The sequence below is a fragment of the Aureobasidium melanogenum genome (genome assembly GCF_000721775.1).
Source record: "Aureobasidium melanogenum CBS 110374 unplaced genomic scaffold scaffold_21, whole genome shotgun sequence".
Lineage (NCBI taxonomy): Eukaryota > Fungi > Ascomycota > Dothideomycetes > Dothideales > Saccotheciaceae > Aureobasidium > Aureobasidium melanogenum.
In genome coordinates this window covers 240,035-267,655 of record NW_024470073.1, presented here as the reverse complement: position 1 = coordinate 267,655, position 27,621 = coordinate 240,035, and the positions used below count along the sequence as shown (strand labels likewise).

The 27,621-nt window shown below is 48.8% G+C and overlaps 9 protein-coding genes across 9 annotated transcripts; 6 read left to right on the top strand and 3 right to left on the bottom strand.

The window, feature by feature from the left end:
- Positions 1 to 499: 499 nt before the first annotated feature.
- Positions 500 to 8,438, top strand: M437DRAFT_87000 (putative alpha 1,3 glucan synthase; the record flags this gene model as incomplete). The annotated part of the gene is made up of 14 exons (XM_041028570.1): positions 500 to 865; positions 911 to 1,086; positions 1,139 to 1,400; positions 1,449 to 2,049; positions 2,117 to 4,320; positions 4,384 to 4,444; positions 4,491 to 4,774; positions 4,824 to 4,885; positions 4,939 to 5,041; positions 5,098 to 5,532; positions 5,584 to 5,682; positions 5,738 to 6,443; positions 6,585 to 7,460; positions 7,507 to 8,438. 14 exons carry the CDS (start codon positions 500 to 502, stop codon positions 8,436 to 8,438), a joined length of 7,167 nt encoding a protein of 2,388 aa, XP_040877186.1.
- Positions 8,439 to 8,953: 515 nt separating this feature from the next.
- On the top strand, positions 8,954 to 10,520 carry M437DRAFT_77596 (uncharacterized protein; the record flags this gene model as incomplete). The annotated part of the gene is made up of 2 exons (XM_041026838.1): positions 8,954 to 8,996; positions 9,046 to 10,520. The coding sequence occupies 2 exons, from the start codon at positions 8,954 to 8,956 to the stop codon at positions 10,518 to 10,520; spliced, it is 1,518 nt and encodes a 505-aa protein (XP_040877185.1).
- Positions 10,521 to 11,159: 639 nt separating this feature from the next.
- On the top strand, positions 11,160 to 12,827 carry M437DRAFT_55188 (uncharacterized protein; the record flags this gene model as incomplete). Its single annotated transcript, XM_041022819.1, has 1 exon — positions 11,160 to 12,827. A coding segment is annotated over one exon (1,668 nt), but the record flags the coding sequence as incomplete, so codon positions are not given.
- A 501-nt stretch (positions 12,828 to 13,328) lies between these two features.
- Positions 13,329 to 15,357, bottom strand: M437DRAFT_86997 (uncharacterized protein; the record flags this gene model as incomplete). The annotated part of the gene is made up of 3 exons (XM_041028569.1): positions 13,329 to 13,769; positions 13,819 to 15,255; positions 15,307 to 15,357. The coding sequence occupies 3 exons, from the start codon at positions 15,355 to 15,357 to the stop codon at positions 13,329 to 13,331; spliced, it is 1,929 nt and encodes a 642-aa protein (XP_040877183.1).
- Positions 15,358 to 16,431: 1,074 nt separating this feature from the next.
- On the top strand, positions 16,432 to 18,165 carry M437DRAFT_55244 (uncharacterized protein; the record flags this gene model as incomplete). Its single annotated transcript, XM_041022830.1, has 3 exons — positions 16,432 to 16,993; positions 17,043 to 17,784; positions 17,838 to 18,165. 3 exons carry the CDS (start codon positions 16,432 to 16,434, stop codon positions 18,163 to 18,165), a joined length of 1,632 nt encoding a protein of 543 aa, XP_040877182.1.
- Positions 18,166 to 19,023: 858 nt separating this feature from the next.
- Positions 19,024 to 19,640, bottom strand: M437DRAFT_55023 (uncharacterized protein; the record flags this gene model as incomplete). Its single annotated transcript, XM_041022787.1, has 2 exons — positions 19,024 to 19,327; positions 19,384 to 19,640. 2 exons carry the CDS (start codon positions 19,638 to 19,640, stop codon positions 19,024 to 19,026), a joined length of 561 nt encoding a protein of 186 aa, XP_040877181.1.
- A 2,239-nt stretch (positions 19,641 to 21,879) lies between these two features.
- M437DRAFT_55118 (putative glyoxalase family protein) lies at positions 21,880 to 22,434 on the top strand (the record flags this gene model as incomplete). Its single annotated transcript, XM_041022810.1, has 3 exons — positions 21,880 to 22,013; positions 22,100 to 22,296; positions 22,358 to 22,434. 3 exons carry the CDS (start codon positions 21,880 to 21,882, stop codon positions 22,432 to 22,434), a joined length of 408 nt encoding a protein of 135 aa, XP_040877180.1.
- Positions 22,435 to 23,379: 945 nt separating this feature from the next.
- M437DRAFT_55066 (alpha/beta-hydrolase) lies at positions 23,380 to 25,113 on the top strand (the record flags this gene model as incomplete). The annotated part of the gene is made up of 2 exons (XM_041022801.1): positions 23,380 to 24,254; positions 24,303 to 25,113. 2 exons carry the CDS (start codon positions 23,380 to 23,382, stop codon positions 25,111 to 25,113), a joined length of 1,686 nt encoding a protein of 561 aa, XP_040877179.1.
- Positions 25,114 to 25,311: 198 nt separating this feature from the next.
- On the bottom strand, positions 25,312 to 25,771 carry M437DRAFT_55269 (uncharacterized protein; the record flags this gene model as incomplete). The annotated part of the gene is made up of 2 exons (XM_041022832.1): positions 25,312 to 25,668; positions 25,724 to 25,771. 2 exons carry the CDS (start codon positions 25,769 to 25,771, stop codon positions 25,312 to 25,314), a joined length of 405 nt encoding a protein of 134 aa, XP_040877178.1.
- Positions 25,772 to 27,621: the final 1,850 nt, after the last annotated feature.

Below are 27,621 nucleotides of genomic sequence, written 5' to 3'. Positions count from 1 at the left end.
TCATGCTGCCGTACATTCAGCTCCGGTCGAGAAGCCACCTCGTAGGGCTGATCCTTGTATACGGCTCACCAAGCTCGCAGCGAACCGTACAAGGCCTAAATCTGGAAATTGTAACATTAGTTTCTGCATCTACAACTTACCGCTCCACAGGGTGTACGGTAGTCAAAAGCGGAGCTTGAGCCTCGAGCTCCATAATCCTATCACGGCAGGTCTGTCTGAGACAATGGTCCGGGGCCTTACATTTGAGGCCTTGTGTGTGAGGGTGGGTGGAAGTTGAGGTAAGCACTAGATGCCAGCCACTGTTGCAGCCATGACTCTCCAAGTATGGTAGACAGCTCTAAAATTTATCAAAACTGGCTGGTAGACACAGGTAAGCTATCTAGTCTCTCTCCACGCCTCCAAGATCACCTCTCATTGTCTCCCGAACCAACACACTATTTGCGTGATCGATATTCATACCTCTCGCAAAAGCTAGAACAGTTCTTAGTCTGAACTCGAGATGGTTCAGCTAGGGCGAGCGAGGGGTCTGCTTGGAGCTTTGCTCTTGTGCAGCTTGCGACTTGCGCAATCTCTGAAATACGATCCTAGTGAGGCAGACTGGAATCTCAATACCAACCAAGCAGCAACTAGTCCTTTGGAGTACTCGGGAACATGGCAAGACCACACATTCTATCCATCCCCCGACAATTGGCGATTTCCTTTCTATGGGTTATTTCTTGATCGATTCGTCAACGGCGATCCATCTAACGATAACAACAATGGCACACTGTTCGAGCAAGATATCATGGGTACCACAATGCGCCACGGAGGAGATTTAGCAGGGTTGGTGGACACACTGGACTACATCCAAGGCTTGGGCATAAAGGTATGCAAAATTACCATCGCGATGTACAACAGCTGAACATGATAGGGTCTTTACGTAGCGGGAACGCCATTCATCAATATGCCGTGGAAGTCAGATGCCTACTCCCCGCTCGACTTCACGCTGCTCGATCACCATTTTGGCAACATCGCGGAGTGGAGAGCCGCTGTTGACGAGATCCATCGACGTGGGATGTATATAATCCTCGACAACACATTCGCGACGTGAGTACAGCAACCGCACAGAATTATCCAAAGCGTTACTGACCATCTCTAGTATGGCTGATCTCATCGGATTCGATGGGTATCTCAATGAGTCTACACCTTTTCTCCCGGAGGAACATCAGGTGGTCTGGAAGACTGAGCGGCAGTACCCCGACTTTGAGTTTGGTAACACAAGGATCTCGCCATGCGAGTTGCCTCGCTTCTGGGACGAGAGTGGCAGCCAGGTTCAAACACATGACAATTCAGACGAGTTCTCTTATACCTTCGATAATTTAACTTCGCTTGGGAGCTGCTTCGACAGCGATTTTGACCAGGTAGGCCTATTCTAGCAGTTTTCATGCTCCATTTCTGACACCTGATAGTACGGCGACACTGAAGCCTTCGGCGTTTTCCCCGATTGGCAGAGACAGCTCTCAAAGTTTGCATCTGTGCAAGATAGACTGCGTGAATGGAAGCCATCGGTCCTCGACAAGCTCCAGCACTTACACTGTCTTACCATCTCCATGCTCGACATAGATGGCTTCCGTATCGACAAATCTACACAGGCCACAGTGGATGCATTGGCGAACTTCACCGAGTCGCTCCGCGAGTGTGCTCGAAACAACGGCAAAGAGAACTTCTTTATAGCTGGAGAAATTACTGGAGGCAACAACTTTGGCTCGATCTACCTGGGTCGTGGCAGAGAACCTGATCAGAAGATCAGTGATCTTGGAGACGCCGTGAAGACTAGCAATGAATCAGACGACAAGCTCTTCCTGCGCGCAGCAGGCAAGAGTGCTCTTGACGCTTCGGCCTTTCACTACAGCGTGTATCGCCAGCTACAGCGCTTCCTGGGCATGGATGGCAACCTGACAGTGGGATATGATATCCCATCGAACCCAGTAGACGGCTGGAACCAAATGCTACTAACGAACGACTTAGTCAACCCGAATACTGGAAAATTCGACCCTCGCCACATGTATGGTCAGTATACTGTCAATATCCATATCAAACAAAGTACTCTATTTTCTTACTAACACATCATGTTTAGGGACATCAAATCAAGACGTCTTCCGCTGGCCGGCTATCAAGAACGGGACGCAGAAAATGCTGCTTGGTCTGTTCATGACCACTCTACATATGCCAGGCGTACCACTTCTCAACTGGGGTGAAGAACAAGCTCTTTACACGCTCGATAATACAGCTTCGAACTATGTATTTGGACGTCAACCAATCTCATCATCACTTGCCTGGCAGACACATGGTTGCTATAACCTTGGCTCAGACATATTCCACGACTTTCCCATTGATGCAGGTGCCGACGGCTGCAACGATGATGGAGTATCCCAGGACCACAGAGACCCTACACACCCGATCCGCAACATCATCAAGTCATTCTATTACCTCAGAACGAAGAATCCGATCCTAAACGACGGATGGTTGTTGCAATCCCTCTCGAATCAGACGCATGATGTATCCCTTCCCGGATCAAATGGTACTGCTACCGAACTTGGCATGTGGAGTGTGATGCGCAATCAGTTCTTCAATGGCGTGCAAAATCTCACTGGCACTGCCGACGCAAAACCAGCAGTCTGGCTTGTTTACCAGAATGAGAATCATACTGTCGATTATACTTTTGATTGTTCGTCCAACGATACAGCCTTGATCTCGGTGTTCGACGAAGAAGAGGAGGTTCGAAACCTGCTTAGCCCATACGACACTTTGACTCTCAAGCGAGGACCCAAGAAGCTTGGCATTGATGGCTCAAAGACATTCAATGGCTGTCTCGACAAGCTTACCATGTACCCATGGGATTTCAGGGTTTACGTTCGCAAAGCAGATTGGATTGAGCCCGCACCAATGCTGACGAGATTCAGTCCTGGCCATGATGCGCGTATCTTGTCTAAAGTCAACCCAGGCGAGAAAGAGTCTGTCGACGTTGAGCTACATTTCTCTCAAGAGATGGACTGTGATTCGATCACGAAGAATATTGTAGTCACTTCAACCACAGCGGACAAAAGTAGTCCCGGAATTGATACGAAGAGTGTTGTCTGCAGCAAGATACAGGATTCCAACCCTCCGCCTTACATCGGAGCTATCACTTCAGCATGGAGCTGGAAAGCTACTCTGGTTGACGTATCTAATGGTGTACACAGTCTGACCATTCAAAATGCTTCGACAACCAATGGCGTATCTACTGGCTCTACAGACCATGTGTTCTTCCGCATTGGGCAGGTCAACAACCCTATCGTTTTTCCTCGTACTGCCAACTACAGCAGTAATGTACTCTCCGAAGGCTCTAACGGAGATCTGCTTGTATCGCACCAAGCTGCCGGAGCTGACAAATGGCGTTACTCGACCAACTGGGGCTCCACTTGGAGTGATTGGCAAAATTACGATGGCACTAACTCAACCGTGAAGAAACAACCTTGGTCTGGCACGAAGAGTCAAACGTGGACAGGGGACCATATTGTACTTCAATATTGGAACCGTGTAATTGGAAGCAGTACCCACATACAGCATGCTGATGCCAACCAAAAACAAGCGCCTCGACGATTCCCACATCTCTTTGCGAATGGCGATTTCAACCAGTTTGGGTTTGACGGTGGTTTGAAGAACACCTTCAAAACGGCTGACGATAGGTGGGACTTCCATCTTATGACTGAATGGCCTCACCAAGTTCAGGTCAACGTCTGGGGTATGAACCCCGATGGCCAACCCGACCAGTCTTTCATCTACGGCGACATTGATAACGATACTGTCCTCGATCGATTACCACCTGACGCTCTAAGCCCTGCTGTTATCAACATGACTGAGCTCCCTCCCAGCCCATATCTGGCCTACAAGATTAGTATCGACGATGCTAGCTACAGATACAAGCTCATACCTGCTGGCAGTCGGCTAGTACAGGTCCTTACTTTTGCCCTTCTTTGGTCTCTCCCTGTCTTGACTGGCGCCATCAGCATCTGGACCTACATGGGCGCTTTCTATGGAGTTAAGTTCAACAAGATTGGTCTTTCTATGCCCAAGGTCATGCCTTCGTTCTGGAAACGCCACAGGTTCACTAAGCTGGCCGATGACGATGTGGAAGAAGTCGGTCATCGTATGAGACCATTGTTCCTAAGCAAATCTCATCAACGATATGACTCTGGCGCCTCGGGCATTACCATAGCTGTCAATAAAGACAAGAGACGTAAGGTCATCATTGCCACAATGGAGTACGACATCGAGGACTGGAGTATCAAAGTCAAGATTGTGAGTGACCCTCGTAGTATAACTCACAACAGTAGCCAGCTTGCTAACGAAGGATTGCGTTAGGGCGGTCTTGGAGTCATGGCCCAGCTTATGGGCAAGAGCTTGACGCATCAAGACTTGATCTGTAAGCGATACCTCTTACAAACCCAAAATCCCGCTGACTGATATAGGGGTCATCCCATGTGTTGGTGGCATCGAATACCCAATCGACCAGGTTGCTGAGCCAATGATCGTAACAATTCTCGGCAACCCATACGAGATTCAGGTGCAATATCATCAGCTGAACAACATCACCTATGTCCTTTTGGATGCACCAGTGTTCAGAAAGCAGACGAAAACAGAACCATATCCACCACGCATGGACGATCTGGATTCCGCCATTTATTACAGTGCTTGGAATGCATGTATTGCGGAGGCGATCAAGAGGTTTGAGCCTGACATCTATCACATCAACGTACGCTTTCAAACTTGCTTCAAACTGAGGATGCTAATCTGATTTTCAGGACTACCATGGAAGCGCGGCACCTCTGTATCTTCTTCCGGAGACCATCCCGTGCTGTCTGTCGTAAGTCAAGCCTGGTACTATCCTTTATCGAGAATCCTCTGACTCCGCTACAGGCTCCACAACGCTGAGTTCCAAGGACTGTGGCCCATGCGGACAGAAAAAGAATCAGACGAAGTATCGCGTGTCTACAACCTGGATAAAGAAACTATTCAAAAGGTATTGAGTGTCTTCTCGAATCGCACAACAAAAGAGAAGCTAAATGTAAGATCTAGTATGTCCAATTCGGCGAGGTGTTGAACCTCCTGCACGCCGGCGTGAGCTATCTGAGAGTCCACCAGAAGGGCTTCGGTGCTGTTGGTGTGTCTAACAAATATGGTGCTCGATCTTTTGCGCGCTATCCAATCTTTTGGGGTCTCAAGGAAATTGGAAAGTTACCGAATCCTGATCCATCTGATACAGCTCCCTGGAGTCGTGAGGAAGAAGCAAATCAGGTCATCAAGGTGGATCCAGTATACGAAGCCTCGCGAGGTGAGCTGCGCAAACAAGCTCAAGAATGGGCTGGCCTCGAAGTCAACCCCACCGCCCAACTCTTCGTGTTCGTTGGCCGATGGAGCAACCAGAAAGGTGTAGACTTGATCGCTGACGTCTTCCCTGCCATCCTGGAGAAGCACGAGAATGTTCAGCTTATCTGCGTTGGACCTGTGATCGTATGATGCTTGTTACCCAAGAACTTTGAGTTCTTTGCTGATATCTTCCAGGACATGTACGGCAAGTTTGCAGCGCTCAAACTAGATGTCATGATGAAGAAATATCCGAAGCGCGTCTACTCGAAACCAGAATTCACTGCTTTGCCTCCAGTAAGTCTTGGATTCGGACCAAAACAGGTCCAGGATGTCTAATAACATGAGATAGTTCATCTTCTCTGGTGCAGAGATGGCCTTGATTCCCTCCAGAGATGAGCCTTTCGGGCTAGTCGCTGTCGAATTTGGTCGCAAGGGTGCTCTTGGTGTTGGAGCGCGTGTTGGCGGTCTGGGACAGATGCCTGGATGGTGGTACACCGTCGAATCCACAACAACAGCCCACTTAATTCACCAATTCAAGTCTGCTATCGAAGATGCTCTGGCTGCGACCACGGAAACCAAAGCTATGATGAGAGCAAGATCAGCCGTGCAAAGATTCCCCGTCCAGAAGTGGGTGGAGGACCTTGACAAGCTGCAGAGCACAGCCATTCGTATTCATCAGCGAGAGGCAAATTACGGATTACAGCCAGCCAGAAGGTCAGTATCAAACTTTGGCAATGAGTCAAACATCTCTCTAGCCCGGTCGAGAGATGCCAGCCCAAGTGCTGGTTCGGTCTACGAAACTCGACCACACACAAGCTCTTCACCATCCAACTTGAATCGCACCTTGTCTCTAGGCTCAAGGGCAGGACCTGGTCATCATGGCAGAACTCCTCGCGTACAGGTCACCGATGCTGATATTGCTGAGGACGACGAAGATTCGTTCGGCAGCGAGTACAGCGAAGAGATAGAAGAAGAGACAATCACCCGCGAGGAAGCCGATACATTTACGAGACAGTCCGACAGAGCAGATGCTCTGGATCAACTTGAAGGTAGAGGTAGGAATATGTCTCTGAGTGCGCCACAGCCTGTGCTTATACCAGGGCATCGCTCGAGGTCGCCTAGTCCGGATCCAAGGGAGCTTCACAGAGGCAGAAGCCGAAACAGAGGTTCTGGGCCATACTTATCCGTCCAAACAGGCGAGGAAACGAATAGAAGAGCAAGCGCTGATAGCCTTTTGCCGACTGCTGAACCACGAAATCGCTCGTCTTCACGCCTGAGCGATGCCTCGAGGCTGAGCACATCCTCGCAACTCGACTTGACGACAGTGATTGGTGACAAGCGAGACTATAGCTTACAACAGATCGAGCTCAACTTCGACGACAAGACTGGAGAATACTACCGTGCCTTCGAGGCAATGCTGGAGAAACTCAATGGCAAGACATCCGAGAAAGATCTCTGTATAGAAGAGTATCTTGTGGAGAGTGAAAAAGCTTGGTTCAAGAAGTATCGCGATGCCAAACTAGGCAGATCACGGGAACGAAGCTCGACTGGCAAACATCACGGCGGCAGGTTGAGTGTATCGCACGTCTCTCGGGCATCTTCTGTTGACGCCGACGAACGGACGAGTGTCGGCGAGGGCTCCATGGAAGACTTCCTGCTTGGCGACAACTACCAACGACCATCACTCGTCAAACGCTGGATGCTCACTCGACTTGGCGATTGGCCTCTCTATTCATTCTTGCTCGCTCTTGGACAGATTATGGCCGCGAACAGCTACCAGATCACACTACTGACTGGCGGAGAGGATCCAAAGCCAACGATGATCTACACTATTGGCAGCATCTACATTGCAGCTTCCGTTGTCTGGTGGCTTCTCTTCCGAACGATGAAGGCTCGATTCGTTCTTTCTGTGCCTTTCGTCATGTACGGAATTGCGTTCCTCTTCGTCGGGATGGCGCCATTCCTTCCCAAGGGTGCTGGTAGAAACTGGATGCGTAACGTGGCAGACGGTGTTTATGCAGCTGCTTCGGCCAGCGGGAGCTTATACTTCACGCTCAACTTCGGTGATGAGGGTAAGTCAATCTCATGTTTCTATAGAACTCGACTAATGTTTTATAGGTGGCTCGCCAATCTCATCTTGGGTATACAGAGCATGCCTCATCCAGGGTACACAACAACTATACATTACGGGCCTGTTCTACTGGGGGCGTACACTTACCGAAGCCACACCAAAACAGAAGATTGAGAAAGACACGCTGTCGTCTTCGCCCATTATGGCTGCTGTCACGCTCCCGATTGCAGCTCTCTTGTGGTTGATTGCGCTCACTTTGTTCACTAGCTTACCAGCATACTACCATCAGCGCCCCGGAAAGATTCCAAGCTTCTACAAGACCCTTGCTCGTCGCAAACTCATATCTTGGTTCTTTATCGCAGTCATTTTGCAGAATTACTTCCTGTCTTCGCAATATGGAAGGTCTTGGCAGTATCTCTGGAGCTCGAAATATGCCCCTGTTTGGGTAGTTGCAATATTGGTTCTTGTCTTCTTCATTGTCGTCTGGGCTTTGATGCTGTACGTTTTCAGCAGACTTAGCAAGAGCCATAGCTGGATCCTGCCCATCTTCGCAATTGGCCTGCTTGCTCCTCGCTGGGCGCAACAATGGTGGGGCACTTCTGGCTTTGGTCTCTGGCTACCGTGGATTCCTGGTGGCCCTGAAGCAGGCGCGATAGCTGGTAGAGCTCTTTGGCTGTGGTTGGGCGTTTTAGATGCCGTGCAAGGTGTCGGCTTCGGCATGATGCTGTTGCAGACCTTGACACGTATCCATATCGGTGTGACGCTGGTCTCAGCACAGGTGCTTGGTACAGCAGTCACACTTATTGCGAAGGCGACTGCACCGAACAGAGATGGTCCTGGAGACGTGTTCCCCGATCCGAGTGCTGGTGTTATCAACGCGATTAGCAAGCCTTGGTTCTGGATCGCTTTGGCTTGTCAGCTTGTCATTCCGATTGGCTTCTTCAAGTTCTTCCGGAAAGAACAACTCTCGAAGCCTTGAGTTGGTCCTTCTCAAGAAGACTCGAAGCTTCTCTGTCATGCAGGAGTTTCTTTTTGTCGTGGAACTGTTAAATTATAAGTTATGCATCATGTCTGAGCTATTGTGAAACATATGCTTGTCCAAACTGGAACAGATTGTTTTCGGTAAAAGTAGATGGCTGGGAAGAGGTTGGGAAGCGGACGTTGAAGAAACAACGCGTGATCTTCGCACTCACCCTAGTCGCGTTATACCTTCACCAGAACCTGTTGTCCGTCACGATTAACAACCCAATATGAAGACATTCGATTCTAATCCCATTCCTGTGGTACGCGCCGGATGCAGGTGGGCAGGTTGTGATACAAAGGGGAAATTGCGAGCCCTCGGGAGGATGCACTCCCGAGTGGGTCCTGCTTCCCAAACAGAATACCGCTGCCTATATCGAAGCAGTGGTCCCACAACGCGCTTGGTTGATTAATGTGAGCAAGTGTTACTCAGTCACTGTAACTTCTTGACCTTGAAAATCTTACTGTCCAAATATGTCGACCTTCGGCAGTCAATTGATGCTCTTGCGGCCTGCAGGTATGTCGCACTTAGTTCTCTCAATTACATCTGCTGAACATTGAAAAAGGTTACAATGAGAGACGATACATCACTCGTCAGTCACTGGGATACTATCGTACACTTGCCATTGGTGGTATCTACACTGTCAAGCGAGAAAAAAATGACCAAATCTCTCAGCAAACATTCGTGCCGGCCTTGAAGCATTGCGTAGCAACTCATCCACTATTGAGTGCCGTCATCGAAGGCGAAGATACCGAATCTCCCGCTTTTGCCAGACCGAAAGCACTGAACTTGCAAGATCATGTCGGAATCTTGAGCATCAACGATCTCCAAGGAGGAGCTGTGCATTCGTCAGAGAAGGATCTCATGCACCATGTCACGGTTCGCACGCTCGACAGCAAGTTTTCGTCTGTGGAGACCACACCACCATGGAAGATTGTAGTCCTCAATCTGCCCAATCACGACGAAGATCAAGATCAATTCATTCAAAGATTCTTCATCCTGTTCGCATACTATCATTCTCACGGCGATGGCAAATCTGCTCTGGCATTCCACAGAACCTTCCTGCAAGGACTCAATGGCCAGAAGAGTGACATTCACGAGAGCTTCATATGTGAAACACCATCGAATCCTCTGCCGCCCACGATTGAACAAGCTGGCAAACTCTCTATCTCTTGGTCCTACCTCTTGAGCCCACTGTTCGGCGCTTACCTCCCGGAGTTTGTCACCAAGTCATTGGGCCTACGTGCTTCGACTACACCTAAATCTGCCAATGCTTGGAAAGGTATCAAGATTCCTTTCGACCACAGTACATTCACTACAGGGCTTGAGTTCTTCAACATCTCCCCCAAAATCATGGATGAGACACTGCAGCTTTGCAGAGCTCATGATGTCAAGTTCACCAGTTTGTTGCATCAACTAGTTGTTAGAGCTTTGAGCGAAGCTTTGCCTGGTAACACATCTACCGGAGATGATATTGGCAGCTTCGTGGCCCTGACTGTTGTGGATCTCCGTCACCTTCTCAATGGTATTGGCTCAAACGATATGTCCTGTCCTGGACCTACCGCCTCTTTCGAGCTCTTCAGTCGCGGCAATGTCGAAAACTGGAAAGATTGGAGCAACCCCAAAAGCGACAGCCCAATTTGGACTACAGCTCGCCAGACCTCCAAAGACCTTGCCCAACGTGCCAACACTCTACACGATCAACCTATCGGCCTGCTATCCTACCTCAGCAGGTTCCGCCCCTGGATGCAAGGAGAAGCCGAAAATGACAGAGAAAGCTCCTACGAAATTAGCAATCTTGGAGTGTTTGATCCTACTGCAGATGCGCAGAAAGGTGACTGGGATGTCGAATCCATGCTCTTTGCTCAGCCGGCGAATGTGATGGGCAGTTGCCTTGCTGTCAATGTCGTTACCAAGAAAGGAGGCGCTACCACTATCTCCCTGACTTGGCAGACCGGCACTCTCGGTGTTGGAAACGAGCAGGAGGTTGTCTCTTTCGTTTGCCAACTTCTTGGAAAGTACTTCGGCGAAGTTGCCTAGGGAAAAAGCACTCTAAGTGGCTGTTGCCCGAACTTCTGATAGTAATGTGCATTCTAATGACTCCTTTTCATGGAAAGTTTCAGGGTGGATCTAGAAGTGAATGCTTCTCGGAAGGAAACAAGTGAATCCCGCACTAACCAGCAGACCTAGTGTTATGGTGACCCAAACTGGCAATGTTTCCGTCGAACCGGTGCAATGGCGCAGTGGGTGTAGCCCATCTTGCTAGCCAATATTGCACCGGTTCGACTCTTCGACCTGCCATTTATTATGCTACTTATTCAAGCCATGAGGGGTCCCAGTAATCCTCGCACGACAACAATCGAGACGAAAGCTTTGCTTTCTCTGCCCCCCCTAGCAACACGGCGGCTAGGGGGGTTTCTGTTTTGCCAAAATTTCATGCTGCTTTAGATACTTTCACAACAAGCCGAGAGGCTAGGAAGAGACATTTTACGACAAGCCGACGGAGATGAGTGTCTTACTCAGACGCTTAAAACAGTGCGAGTCCTGTAGTTTGCGACTCCAGTCTCAAAGACTCAAAGACACGAAATTTCGGCTGTCTCAGATTCCAGGTGGGCGGTGAGTATATATAATTGCTCGTTTGTACAAACAACAATTTCTTGATAGTCAGCCCTACTCGCTTCCTACATGTATCATCAACGCCAAAAGTCATCTTCATCAGCTCGGTCTGATCTTTCGAATCGCTCTTTCCTCTCTGCATCATCTTCTGCTAATCCCGGGGCGATCGCTTCTCTCCCTTCTCCTTCCGTTTACGGAAATCTGCTATCTCCTGCCAGCACTCCTCATAAGCGTAACCGTTTCAAGACACTCTTCTTTACACCTTCTATCCGAGATTCTGGCATCTCGCTCAACACACCAACCTCGGACCCACGATTTCCTAGTCCCCTTACACCGCCTGGCTTCCCTGTCCCTGGCATACCGATTGACGAAGAAGCTTTGGTACAAAGCGAATTGGATTTTCTGATTGACGAACTCGCCGCCAGATACGATTACCGCGCCGACAGTCTCGACTATACTTTATCGGATCGCTGTGATTCGCCAACCTTTGGAGATTCATTCGCAACTATGTCAAAACCTCGGTCGTCAGATACTCGTGGACAAGATATTCACCGCAGCAGGTCTAGGACCAGAGGTTATGCATCGCCACTACCAGGTGCAAGCCATCTCAACTCTCCTGTCGATCTCTCTGTTCGTGAACTTGCCATATCTTGTGGATCAGGCAATGCCAGGAAGAATGATCCTCGCCCGAGACCTGCTGTCAATTCATCTTCGCCTCTCCTTGGTTTGCCGCAAGTCTTTCGCCGCCTTGCCATCACAGACCCTCACATCAACGGCCAACCAATCCGCTTCCTATCCCAAGACTACGTAGCCGGTGCAAATAGTCTGCAAGTAGGCAGTTGCACCTTCATGAACTTGCCGTACGGCGCCGATGTCGAGTGTGGTCTACGCGTCGAACCCAGCTTCCCTCGAAGTGTCTCCAAGACTCAAACTGTGGTTCTGCAGATCGTGCAGAGAATTGTCAGGGTGCGAGATGGAAGCAGTGTATGGCTTCTTTGCTCTGAAGTTGATGTTTCTTCTTCCTTTACGAGAGAAGTCAGAGCAGAGCTAGCAGTTGCTGCTTCTACTTCTTCTTCAAGTACAAGCAAAGGAAAACAAAAGCAGTGGGTCGAGGAAGACGATATCTGGTGTTCCTTGGCTCAGCAATTAGAAACAGACTCTTATGGACCCAGCACAACTCGTCTGCCCATTCAGGCCAGCAAGCCTACGAAAACACGAAACAGCAACACTACACCAGCAATATCAGATCTACTATCTCTGCTTACCGAAGTCCGCTTCTTGCACCGCCAATTCTTCATTCTCCAACCCAGAGTCTCCAAGACGGGGAACCTGAGCCTAAGCATCCCATACCTATCCAGCAGCTTACACACATCGCTACTCTCTCTTCCTTCACCCAAGCTACCACACAAGGACAAGAAGCTAGAAGATACCCCTCATGGCCACGACACTTCCATCTACACCCCAAGCCTCCACCACAGTACACCTCTTTCCATTTTCATCGCAACAGCAACTTCACAAGCAAAGGATTGGCTAGATTCGTCTACCAACAGCCCCACTACCTTGAGAGAAGTCCTTAGTCTTCCGTCAATGGGCAGAAACAAGGTCAGTATGGAACAAGAACAGATAGGTATCTATGGCGTTCGAGCTGCAGAGTCCTGGGGAGAAGGTAGACAAGGCTTGGGTTGTTGGGTTTGTTTCCTGGTGCCTAAGGGTGTTGAAAGGGAACTTTAGGGTGTTTGTGGTGTTTTCTACTTTTTTGTTGTTTACATCTGGCGTTTATAATGCAGTCTGGGAATATATCAGTTATGTATGTTCGAAGGGGAACCTGATCATTAGATCGGTGACTTGGATGGAAGTTAAAGCTCCTCCTTATTCTAGGAATTGTCACAGTGTAGCTACAAAAATGTACAATGCTTTCGCAAAAAACGTCGTCTCCACAGCGATATCTCTTCAAAGGCTATTTCCATGACGAGACTCATATTTGACTTGTAATTGTGCATTTCGATAGCTTATCATGACCTTTGCATTCGAAATGGAGAAAGGCGTTAATTGCAGAATTGAGACAGTCTTTGGCACATGAAGAGGTTAAGAGTTGCTCATTGCAGGGTATACTATACTGGTTTTCCTCATCTTCAACACCTTGCGAGGTTTGAGAGTCCACTGCCATCCTTCGTCTAACATCAATACTCGCTTCACAGCACCGTACAGGTCTTGAGCTCGGTTTGGAGCGCTTCAAGGAGGTGGAGGCGGGGGACCGTTAGGCATACCCATGCTTGCGAAGAGCTCCCCAACAGTGGTCACTGGTCCAACCTGAATCCCAAAGATGCCTTGAGGAAAATCTGGAGGCATGCCGGGGTCTCCATCTTCCTCGGGCTCGCGAGGAAGGTTCAAAAAAGCACTAGCAAAGTGTCCGTGGTCAAGTGCCTTGTCGGTCCACTCGTGGGTTCTCTCCTCGGGTTTGAGCTTGGAGAAGTCGTCGACGAACTTCATCATGTCTGCAGCCACGTCCGGCTTGGGGAATCCTTGCTTGGTGGCCCAGCCGTGATGAGTTCCGCATGGTGGTCTGGGATGAACAGGCGTGCTGTGGATGCGTGATCTGTTGAGCAGACCCTGGAAGTTGATGCATGGAAAGGAGAAGCGACCAAAGTCTCTCTTCCAGGGTTCAGCTTCGCCCTGATACCAGTCAGTAAAGCATATTGTGAAGACGGCGAGATCAACCTACTGCAGCAACTTTGTTCAGGAACTCCAAGTCCTCGTTGATCGGACGCCAAACCTCATCGTCTTCAGCTGGGATGAGCTTTCTTGCTGCTTCAAGCGTTTCGATGCCGCGTGCATAGCGGTCCTGGCCCCTGGGGTCACGGGTCAAGTTTTCATGAACGGTGTACCACGCCTCCCAGTGTCCCAGCAAGGCCCTGAAGCGGTCGGGGAACAAGAAGGGCGCCATGTGGGGACGGAAAGTGTAAGCAATGATATGCAGAATGGTGTCGATGCAGTCCTTGAGATGGTCAAAGGTCTTCTCCTCCAGACCAAGCCTGGCGACTGTGAATAAACAATCGAGTACCAAGGATACAACAGCCAACTGCCACGAGTCTGCAACCTTCTCCTCGTAATCTTCGTCATCAAGCTCATCCCAAGGCATCAGACACAAGCTAACCATTCTACCGTGAATACAGACATGTCTGGTTACAGAAGCGTACCTCCACTGGCCAGTGATATCCAATTGCCATCCTGCACAAGCGAGATCTGTGTAGGAGTGGATGAGACTGGCAAAGGACGGAGGTTCTTGTGACAAGATGGTGTCTAGGTGCTTCTTTTGAGCCTTGAGGAGGTGATATAGGTCCCATCCGACAGCATCGATAGACAGAATACGAGGCATTTCTTGCTCTGTGACTTTGCGAGCAATGTCTTTGTCCGCACCCAGCACGGAGATGTTCTTGCCACTGCCTGTGGGAAAGTCGAGAGGGGCGATCAAGCGGGTCTGTCTAGCTCGGCGCTCGGCAACAGTCAAGTCCTGACGAGGAGATGGGTGGACCTTCCAGACAACCTTGACCTGGGTGTCGACATTGACCGGGATATGTTCGACGAGGGAGATGGACGGCTCTGAGATGACATAGATGGGTTTGGAAGGCCACATGTGGAATGTCAAGCGTAGTTCTCTGATCAAATGCTGGAGATCGGCGACCAGGAATAGCGCATGGGTGGCGCGGTCCTTGTCCTTGTGCTTTTTAGGGTTGCAGCATACGCACAAGGGCGTTTCGACATGGGTTATGGTAGCTTCGATCGAGGGACCCTTGAAGGACCTGGCAGCCTTGCCCGTAGCGACTGTGGGCAAGAAGCGTTTCCTGTCAATTTCGAAAGCGAAGAACTTGGAGCTGATGAGGGCGAAGTCATTTTGACCGCGAAGATAAGTTTTAGCATCTTGGCTCAACTGTTTGTTGACACGCATGATGGTTGTGTCGAACTTGTATTTGTGACCAGGCCAGGAACCGTTGGTTGAGTACTTGACTTTGGCACCTAGCAGAAGGTACGAGAAGATCTCATTCTTGATTTCAGGAGGCAGAGCCTCCAGAGTCAGCTTGGTATGCTCGCTCTCAGAGGGCTGATCAACGCTGGGTGCCATGCTGTGATGCACAGAGGAAGTCGGGTGCGCGATATTCAGCTGGGAGATTTATTAGTTTTGATCGTGCATGTGCAGACGAGATGAACAAACTCTGGTGAGATGCTCAGACGTATCCGTGATTACAGGAGTGGTTGACGCCATGTTTGAGTCGCGTTGTTGATGTCTGCCTGATAAGAAGTCGCGCCTTCCGCAAGAACAACAGTCGGGAGACACAAGCAGCGCACAATCTCAAGAACGTAAGAGCGACACTCAACTTCACGACGACAACAAAATAAGGAAGTCTAGTCACAAGAGAAGAGAGAAGGAAAGAGATGAGTACTTGGCCTCTCACCCATGCGCCTTCAGCATGGGTGAATTCAGTGCTGTCCAGAAGGTTCCCAGCGGTTACTTGCAGGTGCAAACGACAACACGGCAGGTTTCCTACATTATACCAGAGACTCATGAGATTCATCGCACAGCACAAGCAACTCCCATGACAGCAGGATCGCTGAGAGCAGTATCATGCAAAACTTGACCATGGACTATAACAGTGAAAAACAGTGATGCTATGCTTGTTCAGATGAGGTTTTCAGAGCCCAGGAATAGCCCCTCAATCAGACAACAAAGCCCTCTTATCGGTGGAGATGTGCATCCAATAAGATAGTCGGGCGATATTGCTTGCGATGCATGTGGTGACAAGCAGAAGATTGAAACAAAGACAGGTCAGAGAGATCGGCGAAGTGGCAGGATCTTGGCGCGGCTCTGCGGGGAGCGAGCAAGGGCCACGTTACGAAAGGAGAAAGTGGACCTGCGTCGTGTTTCACAAAGGCTGTTGGAGACAAGGGAAAGGTTGCTGGCGGTAGAGCATTTTGAACACATATTCTATCACAAAAGCAAAGCAGACATTATTGTTGTTGGATCTGAGAAAAACAAGACTGGTGCATGTCTGCTACACTGTCCAACGACCTGGTCCACGCGAATCCTCGATCCCATATTGTGGATATCGATAACAACGAGCGGAACAATATCCGTCTGGACACGTTTATACCTAGAGAAAATCGAAGACCCCAGCCGATAGACGTAGGAGCTGCCAACTTGCATCACTCGCGCCCGGTAGACATTTCGTTGGCCCATTCGCCTTCTCCGATGCCCAGGAAAGCCAACGGCACTCCCAGCAGAAGCAGCAGGGCGACGGGCTCTGCTCCCTCGTCAGCCTCGTCCACAGACGACACCAACATGTCTGGAAACCTGCTTGAACAACGGCGCAAGCATGCCTCGCTCGAATCTCCAGACTCTGCCACCGTGGCCGCCAATCTCATGAGCAGGAGCTCCTTCACCCTTGACAATGAACCTCCGCCGACACCTCACCCAGAGAGCGCTTCCAAAGGCTTCACAGACTTACCCGAGCAAGACAAGCGCAACTTCCTATTACTCGTCCTGCTGTACTTCTTGCAAGGCATCCCTATGGGTCTGGCCAGTGGCTCCGTCCCTTTCCTCCTCAAGTCGCATCTCTCGTACGGCCAGATTGGCGTCTACTCGCTCGCTTCATACCCCTATTCGCTCAAGCTATTATGGTCGCCCATTGTCGACGCTGTATGGACCCCCAAGCTGGGCAGAAGAAAGAGTTGGATTCTTCCTATACAAACAATCAGTGGCTTTGGCATGATCTGGCTTGGATCTCACGTCGAGGACATGATGGTCAAGGCTGGTGAGAATGGCGGCGCAGGTGTCTGGAAATTTACTGGTTGGTGGTTCGCCCTGGTCCTGATGTGCGCCACTCAAGATATCGCTGTGGATGGTGTGTATACCCTCGACATTTCGCAAGACTCGTTACTAACATAGCCTAGGTTGGGCACTTACCCTCCTGTCACCATCCAACCTCTCTTACGCCAGTACCGCCCAAACCGTCGGTCTGACCGCTGGCCAGTTCCTTTCTTACACTGTCTTCCTCGCCCTGTCGTCCAAAGACTTCGCCAACAAGTGGTTCCGCAGTACTCCTGGAGAGACTGGCCTCCTTACTCTTGGTGGTTACCTGAGCTTCTGGGGATGGGCCTACCTGCTTGTTACTCTCGGCCTCGCTGTGCTCAAGAAGGAAGACAAGACCAAGGAAAGAGATGGCATCATGGAGGTCTACAGAGTCATGGGCGGTATCCTCAGCTTGAGGAACATCCAAACATTCATCGTCATTCATCTCATCGCAAAGATTGGCTTCCAGGCCAATGATGCCGTCACCAACCTTAAGCTATTGGAGAAGGGCTTTAGCCAGGAAGATCTTGCCTTGACTGTCCTCATCGATTTCCCCTTCGAGATCTCATTAGGCTACTACGCCGGAAAATGGAGCGAGCAGTATGCCCCGATGCGTCTTTGGTGTTGGGCATTTGTAGGCAGACTGATTGCTGCTGCCTTTGCTCAGTTCACCGTCATGATCTTCCCCAGCGGTGGTACTAATCTTCCGTACCTCTGCGTCGTCATCGTCGAGCACGTCTTCAGCACATTCATGAGCACCGTCATGTTCGTCGCCGTCAGCGCTTTCCATGCAAAGATTGCCGATCCTCACATCGGCGGTACCTACATGACTCTCCTCGCTACGTAAGTCTACTTCATCCACTCATCGATTCGCACACACTAACACCACCTCTCAGCGTCTCCAACCTCGGTGGTACATTCCCTCGCTTCTTCATCCTCAAGTTCGTCGACATGTTCACCTCTGCAACGTGCACACCCCCCTCGATCCCACCTCCCGACTTCAAAGGCGAACTCATCACCAAACCCTTTTCCTGCGCACTAGAAAACGACCGCCATATCTGCACCAACGGAGGCGGTACCTGCAACATCACCACCGATGGTTACTACATCGTCAATGTACTTTGCATCATCATCGGCATTGTCACTTTCTGGGGTTTCATCAAGCCCAAGGCATTACAGTTGCAGAGCTTGCCTTTGAGAGCTTGGAGGATTGCTGAGCAGTAGAGTTTGGTGTGTTGGGATTTTTCATATTGCATATTTGCATCTTTGTCTTTGGAGACTTTTGTGGCACACAAGAAAAAGGCATTGTTAGTCGTGTTTAGCATCAGAAAAGAGCCATTAGTTAAAGTGATCTCACAAGGGGTCGGTATGTACAATCATCTTCTTTTTCCTGGAAACCTCCCATGATCTACTCCAGTTGGTGTTTACTTCTCTTATGATCTGCCCGGCATCGTGTTCCACGTACATACAAGGTGCGTCTGCGTCCGTTGGACAGTGTGCAGCTTACAGACTGCCTATCCTGACCTTGGTGCCTCCTACTATCCAATGTACTCCTTGGATGTGCAGACGCACTAATGTGCGCGCTATCCAACGGCTGCGATACCGCCCTGTACTTATTGACATCGAGGTGCGGAGCACCCGTCGTCTAAGCACTTTTCGAATTAAGGAGAGTACAGACAGTTTCTATTGCTTTTACTTGTTCCTTCTAATCATTGCATTCGTCTCGCTGGACGTAAAGGTATAACTGATTGAAGATGGGACCAGAAGCAGGAGTAAAAAGTACATTATTCATAGCTCGTGTAATCATAAATACATCTTTGACCAGCCGACAGATCAGCCTCTTGACTGTCTAGCTCCATCCAACGAAGAGAGGAAAGGTAGAAATGGATAGCAGGGCTGGGGGGTATCGTAAGGCCATGCTGGGATAAAATACGTCTGAAATGGTGGATGAAGAAGTGAAGATCGAGGAAGAAAGTCGAGGAAGAAACTTATGTCCAGATGAAAAGAGAAAGCCACAAGGGCAAGAAGAGAAATCGAATGCCAATAACCTCGACCAGCGAGGACATTGACGAGTCAAGTTGATCATAGCTCGATGCTTGAGATACTAGAAGCATCTTCTTGCGACGAATAATGTGTTGGCAGGTTGTAGAATGACGTGAAGGCCATCTTAGCAGACTCGAAGTGTGAATGAGCATCCTTGACGACATAGCTGAGAATCTCGCAGATCTGGCTAAGGCTGATGCCCGTGTATTGAAGCTCGACGCCGTGCGCCAGGATAGTCTCGATACGAGCACACGACTTTTCAATACGTGTGAGGCCTAGCACCATTGATGCGCAGCGAAGTGATTGTGTGCTTGTGTTGAGCTTTGAAAGGTTGACTTGTGTTCTAATGGATACGTGTTAGTATAAGATTGATGGTAGAAAATGAAGCATTCGACATACAAGCTTTCTCTCATGGTACTCAATGACTCTGGACCCATCACTAGATACTCGCTGACAACATCTTTGCTGAACAATTCAGATGGTGTGTCCAGATCAAGCAACTCCTGAAAGACGGTCATATCCACTGAACGGCCAAGCTTCTCCAGAGCTAGTGCTTGTGCTGTCATGGCAGGCTGAATGTTGTTGTTGATAGGTTGAAGGAGCAAAGAAATGCTTGCACGTTTGGCTTGGTAAGTCGAGGGTTGGTGAACAGCCATGGTGTGAATGCTTCTTGAAGTTCTGAATAGGTTTGATGCGTGAAACACGGAAAGAGGTAAAGTAGAGGCAGGCAGATGATATATCTTGATAATCTCCTGCCGCGACTACAGAGGGGCTCGACTGATGGCTGCAATGCGCCACAAACTGCCGGAGGCACCGCCAACCTTACCGTCCGTTGATCTGCACCAAACGTGCGAACGCGGTCGAGCTCTGGGCAAGATGAGGACCACAGGGTGCGAGCCGGACGGTGCAGTGGCTTGCCGCATGCGCCATGATCGTTTCCAGGCCGGCCTGCCGTAGTCTGTATGAGATGCATAAATGAGGGATAATATACAAGCAGAGTGCGAATTTCGGTCGGTGACATTCTGTCCTGACATGCGAAGCATTGTTTTCGCCTCCCCCTGCTCCTACTCGTATGGGATTACGAGGTATTAGACCAGAGTCGAGATCTGGAGCCGGAAATAAAGGCAGACTTCGTTCGTATGCCGGGGCCAGGGCTGTCTCATCCTGACGAGACAATGGTTCATGTCTTCGTGCTGATAGCGGGTATGTTCAGAAGCAGGTCGGCTCCGAATCATCTTGATTCATGGAACTGTTGTTTGGTGATAGACAAGGATGCAGCATAACTTGAGGCAACGAATCAGATCTCTCGCGCGTTGCGTTTCCGTACCTTGGGCCTTTCTAGGGTCGAAATTGGTTTGCACCTTGCGCCTGGCGAACGTTGTTGCTGGTCTAGCCCAGCCCTAGAGCCTGTTTTTCCGGATGTGGAAACCTTCCTCACATGAGATCTTTCGAGAACGTGATCTGGACCTGTGTTTCAATCAAGTTGCGACAAGTGACATCTCGTAAAAAGGTTCACCGGCCGGCGGCAGCAAACCGTTTTCTGCATGACACAGAGACAGGCAGAAGCGGACTCGGTTTCGGTTGAAGACTCCAAGTCATCCGAGCTCACCTATTTATATTGCACTTGATCTGTATGCAGTGTTGCGAATCGACGATGCTGAGATCAGGGAGGCGTCAATGGTGCATTGGTGAGAGCACGCGGAGAGGGGAGGTTGGCAGCCGTGGTCTGAATTGTAGGTCTCCACAACAAGAGAAAGAACGTTCCAGGCCTTGGACCCTTTTTCTCACATCTCGCGCCCGAAGGTCGGACTTTCTCTGTCGAAGGATTGCATACATAAAGCAAGCGTATGAACACCGCTTGCTCAAGGCATTATTAACGTCGCTCTTTTGCAAAAGCTGTTCGCATGTAGGATCTTGAATGTCAGTGGTTGCTTCCTGGTCTGCAATGCGGACATCTGTGACAAGCGCCCTGTTTACACGCTACTTACGTACAGCGAGGTCCAAGCCTAATGTGGCTCCTGTTCGCTGTTGTGCGGTGTGTGCATCTCGCCTTCATCTCCTGGACCCATCTAATGATAGTTTGATTGGATCTGTCTGCGATAAGCATACCTCAATCGAACTCCTTGATTGTCAAGAAGATCGGACTACCTGAGCACATCCAGACCTTGCAACGTTGTTGGAGCCGCGGGCAAACGTCGAGAGACCTTTCTCTGCGTGAATGATAATAACTAAATACTTGTCAGCTAAACATCCTGAAAGTGATTACCGTTCCTCCAATCTCTCTGTCTCCACCCTGCCAGTTTCGTGCGGGCAGGTGGGCATATCCTCGCTATCGCTTGAGGCTTCAGCCATTTGAATGGTTACACTTTTGCATCTTTCAAGCTTTGAAAATCGCAGCCGCCCGTACGACTCACGAGATGAACTCTATCGGCAAATTCTGTCCGCATCTTGGAACCTCATCATGATCAGACCATGTCCGAGACGCTGAGTGCTCTTGTGCAATACGCAGACCCTGTTTAGAATCAAGCCTACTTCCACACATAATAAGGCTCGACCATGGAGCGCCAGTGTTAGATCTCACCAGAGTAGAACAAGCCACTGTGGTTTCGGTTCGATACGACCTGTACTCGGAGTACTGTGAGTTTTGCTTGTTTATCGTGGTGTCCCAAGCTTCGAGATTGCGTGAAGACCACAGACCAGAGTCGCCGGTTCGAATCAGACTTGAGACGCGCGTTTTTGAGTCACTCTGCAAAAGTCGGCGAGAACCCCGCATGCTCCCCACCTTCTGAGTGCCACCTTTCTGCTTAGGTACCACAAACGAGCATATAGCAGCAACTTGCACTCTGCTGTTCTCGACACTCTCACGTAACCAGACCCAACATTTATCAGGGAATAATGTTGACCGGCATCGCTCACGTAAACCTCACGGTGCCCTCAAGCACCCTCGACGAGGCGGAGGCGTTCTACAGCAACACACTCGGCATGAAGCGCGTTCCTGTGCCAGCATTGCAGAGAGACAGACTCGCTTGGTGAGTCAATCTGATCGCTATCAAGCATCTTTTTTTTTTTTTTTTTTTTTTTTTTTGCAGAGCCAAAGCTCATGAGAAATACCCAGGTTCGATATCACACCAAATGGTCAGCAAGTTCACATTGCTTTCGGTCCGCCAAACGAAGAATCATCCCGTCATCCTTGTTTTCGTGTAGAGTCACAAGAGGCTCTTTTAAAGCTCCAGAAACGCGTCTATGAGCATTTCGAAGCCGGCGGCAAAGGAGCTCCTAGAGCGGCTGATAAACCTGGAGAAGAGAATTCAGGTGGGTTGATGCACTGATATCCTAAATGGCCTTTTGGGTCTTATACTGATCATGGGAATAGGCTCAAAAGGTGTTGAATACCCAAGCAGATTTTTTGCAAGAGATTATGCCGGAAATCGTCTTGAGTTCAGTCTGTAAGATTCCTGTCTTGGTTGTCCGTTAAGTCCAACTTCCTATAGCTACACTGTGACTGTCTTTAGCACACGGGGAGGTCTTTATATGCCCAACACATTTTTCACTCGTTCCAATCCGGCTGAGGAAGGAGGAGTAGGCCAGGACCGCGCATGCAGTTTCCGCTATGGGTGTGGGGTAACGGCAGAGACACATTTATCCAGTGGGGTCGACTGCCTCTGACCTTGCAGACAAGGCGAGCCACACTTAAATATCTACATGAAGTCTACCATGCACGATTTAGCCGCCAAGAGTGATGGAAGAGCTGAGGGGGTCAATGAATGCTGCCGGGTACCCGGTATACCGCCATTGAGACCAGCAACATCGTCATTAGTGGTCAGAACAATATAGCATGAACACAGAGCTATATAAACATGGCAGCCCTCCCAATCCCATGAGCCAATTCTCAAGAGTCGATCACTACGACTTCGGTCACTCAAGACACGATGAGCACTTATATTCTCACCACATGCTTTGGTCTACTTGCTTTTGGAAATCATGTCTTTGCAACCCCCAGCCCAACACGGCTTGGAGACGTCCAGATTCTAGCTTCCGATGACTTGATCAGTACGTATTCAAATTTTTATCGAACACAGCTACAAGCCTTATACTAACGATCTTGGTGAAGCCCCAGACAACAGTACGACGAGTGCCGCACTCCTCTTGAGCAGCCCGGTGACATTGTCATCCGCACTCGGTGCATGCGAATCCTTGTCTGAGAGTTTGTGGTCACCTTCCACCTTACCCTTTACTGCTGGTCTAAACAACTCCCTTTCATACGAAGTTTATAGTGGACGTCTTGCGAGCGACCAACTCATGTGGATTACTCAATCTCACTGGACACTGCATTCTAAGCATCCTGGACCTGCCACTCATCCAGGACCTCCTCATCAGGCACCACAATGTCAAGCCATGGACGTCAATGGACAAATCCATCTAGTCAACTGCAGAGAGAAGCTCCCTTCACTCTGCTCTCAAACTGCACCAGCATCCAATATCACATATGCAGACAACTCTCCTCCATATCGAATTTCTCAATCCGTCGGCTCACAAACACTGATCGGATACCGTGACTTCTTGACCTTTCGATTCATGGGTGTTCGGTTTGCTGCTGAGCCAGAGAGATTTACCTATTCTTCTGTTTATGAAGGGACAGGTACTAATGATGCTCTTGAGCCTGCACCTGAATGTCTGACTCTGCCGAATAATGGTTCTACAGACTGCCTGTTTCTCAATATCTGGACGACTTCTTTGCCTGGCTCTTCCGCGAAGAAAGATCTAAAACCAGTGATGGTCTATATCTATGGAGGTGGATTTACGACTGGATCTGCAAGCAATCCAACAAATGATGGCGGCAACTTGGCTGCACGCGGCGATGTGGTCGTTGTTGACATTGCTTATAGGCTGTCTACACTTGGTTTCCTTGCTCTTGATGACGGTGTTCATAACGGCAATTATTTCTTGTCTGATCAGATTGCTGGTTTGGAATGGGTTCAGAAGTACATCGAAAACTTTGGAGGAGACCCGTCTCGTGTCACTGTCTTTGGCGAGTCAGCCGGCGCAGAGTCTGTCAATGCTCTCATTGCGTCGCCGAAGGGCAAGGATCTTTTCCATGGAGCGATAATGCAGTCGAACTACTACCAGCCTTATGTTCCTCTGGCTACTGCGATCAACCAGACTACCAATCCCATTCTCAACGAAACAGGTTGTGCTACTGCAGCTGACCAGCTAGCATGTCTCCAGGCGTACAATGCTACTGCATTGCTCAGCCTCAAGACTGTTTTCAAGTAAGTTTATTCAATTTAACACATCCTCTACTTACTCATATATTGTAGCTACCCGGTTGTTGATGGCACATACCTTGTGTCTGACTTCATCGATCTCAACAGCACGACGACGATCACCAACCGTGTACCAGTGGTCATGGGAGTCAATCGTGATGAAGAGGGTGTTCTCGGAACAGTCTATCCAACCACCAATCTTGTTACTGGTATCGACGATCTAGCTGCTGCAGACCATCTCAATGCCAGCAGCATCATCAACTCTGATCTGTTCCCTCTCGGCACCAGTAGCATCAATAATGCGACCTTGGATGTCTTCAACACCACTACTCGTATTTCTACAGATGTCTCTTTCCGCTGCTTCAATCAATTTGAAGCTTACGCTGGCGTGAAAGATGGCGTGCTACCCAACATCTGGTTCTATGAGTTCAACCGCACATACCAGGATCCAGCTTACAACCCGAACCTCGTCTGTGCCGCTCCGGTGACACCTTCTCATCCTTATGGCGACCCTTCTCAAGAGTACTTCAAGTGCCATGCTGGAGATCTTGCAAACACTTTTGGCAATGTAGCTCGTGTTGGCTTCCCTGATCGTGATGGACTGGATGCAAAGTTTGGCCAACTCATGACCGACTACTGGACCAGCTTCGCGAGAAACCTTGATCCTAACCCGAATTTGGAGTATCTCAAAGCGAGAGGATATTGGAACACCATCAACCAGATCGAAAGGTCGGGCCCTTGGGAGAAGGTGAATGCTGCACAGCCGAGGATGATGGAATTGCAGTGGAACTCGGTCATGATGCCTTTCAGGGATGTTCAGCAATGCGCTGCGTTGGGCTTCCCATTGACCTACCTCACTCACTGAAAGCAGAAAGTATACTCGTGACTTTGTTCAAGACACGACAATGAGGACACAGGAAGAGTATCAGTGTCGACATGAGTTTTGTATTCCAAAATAATCTGCCAAAATTGCATACCAACCAAGAAATCCCAAGTACTAGCAATGGAGCTCATCAGTCAAGAGCATCACCACCTTTCAAAAGATGTGAGATCCTCAAAAATCCTAAGAGAACTCTGCCTTCTGATCAGCCCCCTCAACAGGCTTAGTATATCCCAATCTATCCTTATTGTAGAACTCAACCTTGATATCATGGTTTGCAGCTCCACCATCCAAACTTCCACTCTTGACACAAGTCATGTCAGGCATGATCTCCAACTCAGTGTACAGAGAAGAGCCACAGTTAGAGCAGAACCAATGCTTGTTGATCTTGCCAGAGGCACCCACGGCATCGTAGTCTTTGGGCTTGCCCTTTGTGACGTTGAAACTTTTGCGAGGGACAACGACGTTGGAGGTGTAGGCTGCGCCAGTCCATTTTTGGCAGTCTGTGCAGTGGCAGAGGGCTGTTACTGCCGGTTCGCCCTGAAGGGATGAAGTCAGAAGAGAGGTTGACGATGGATCGAGAGAACCAGCTTACGGTGTATTCGTAGTGGACTTGACCACACATGCAACTGCCTTTTGCCATTGTGATTGCGGTCTTGCTTTGTGGCAGGTTGGTGCTTGGTGTTGATGTAGTACGGAACAAATTCCGCTGTATAAACAAGATGCGGGGTATGAAGATGCTGAAACGAGACGAAGCAGAGAGAATTGAGCACTGTCAGGTACGACTGAAGGAAAAAGTTCAACTGAAGAAGGTATGATGGCCTATTTGAATACGAACCCCACTTGACGAGAGGAGATATTTGGAAGAAAAGTTGGCTTACCCCTCATCAACCGCTGTGTAAATCAGGATGGCGCCTTCCGTCTCACCGGCGTTCAGGTCCTTGGCCAACTTCGAGGCGTCTTTGTTCATTGAGGAAGCATCTCGACTCTTCGAAGGATCGTGTCCTGCCACATGACCATGTTGAAGGTCTCAGGAAGGAGCTGTCTCGAGTCTCGCTGAGTTGCGCGGCGACTCAGGACGCTTTGCTCTCTGTAACCCATGTATGGGATCTTCAGTGAGGAAAGCAAGAAGACCGCTTTATCATGTCACAAAGCGAGACGCGTGCTGTCAGACTGGACTGCGGAGGCCGTGAGAGATGCAGCTCTGCAGATACGCTGGCCTCGAGATGAGTCGACATCGTATCGCGCTGGCTGTGACAGTGACGCGCCTATGCATATGTGACGTTCCTCCTCTTCTGTCGCTCTATCCCTCTTTGGCTTGATAAGTCGTCGGAGCTTGTTATCACTGCATCGTTGGCTCGAGATAGGATCGTGCTGGGCGTAGCGCCGTAGAAGCTGGTCGAGGTTGTTGATGAAGAAATATCAGTTCTGAATCGCGCATAGATGTGTTGTTAGCGGTGAACTCCTTTCCCGCTCGTGGTAGAGCGCAGCAGGTGCTACCCATGCTGGACATGCGTGTTCAGTGTCGCGGCTGCCATGGCACGACGAAATAGCTGCATTACGGCGGTCGATAGCTCAATGTGTGACAAAATTATTTAGCGTATTTTTATGCCGATTATATGCACGCTATGGAATTATTTAGAGTGTACAATTTGTGCGCAAGGTTACCATAGCAATATTAAAGACTAGAAGCATACAGATCTTCTAATAGAAAACTCCCTTATACTAAAGCTATACTACTATACCTAGAGATAGCTATCTTTGTCTCTATTACTCTATCTTTTATATAATAGCTAGAAGACTATCTATAGTACTAAAAGAGTTTTATTAAGGGCTAGTTTAAGTAGTATAATATAGTACTATTAGTAATAGCTAAAAGTAGCTATCTTAGTAGGGGATTAGTTACTTAAACTATATAATTCTTTATATTATTACTAAATATAATATATAATTATATATTATAATAGTTAACTCTCTATAGCTTTGCTACTATATTACTTTACTCTATTTCCTTAAAGTATATTAGGATAAGTAAATTATTTAAGCTTTTAAGTATAAAGGGTTTAAAGCCTCTTTAAGAGGTATTATATACCTTAGAAAACTAATAGGAATATACTACTATATTATATAGACTTAATAGAAGCAAATTAAGGATAAGTAGAAATACATTATTAAAGAGATACTAGATATAGGTACTATTAAGTAGTTTAGATAGGAATTCCTATTTATATACTTCTACTTAATCTACTTAATATAGATAGTTATCTTATAGTTTATATAGTTAGGACCTTTTAAAGTAGTAAGGTTTACTAATATATATTATATATATATAGGGATAAGATATTTAGTCTAGTTAAGGAGATTAACCTAGTTAGTATAGTATCCTACTATTATAATCTCTAGTACTATTATAGTAAGTATTATATAGGTAGAAAAAACTATATATAGTTAATTAATACTTATTATAAGCTTAAGAACTTTAGCTTCTAAGTC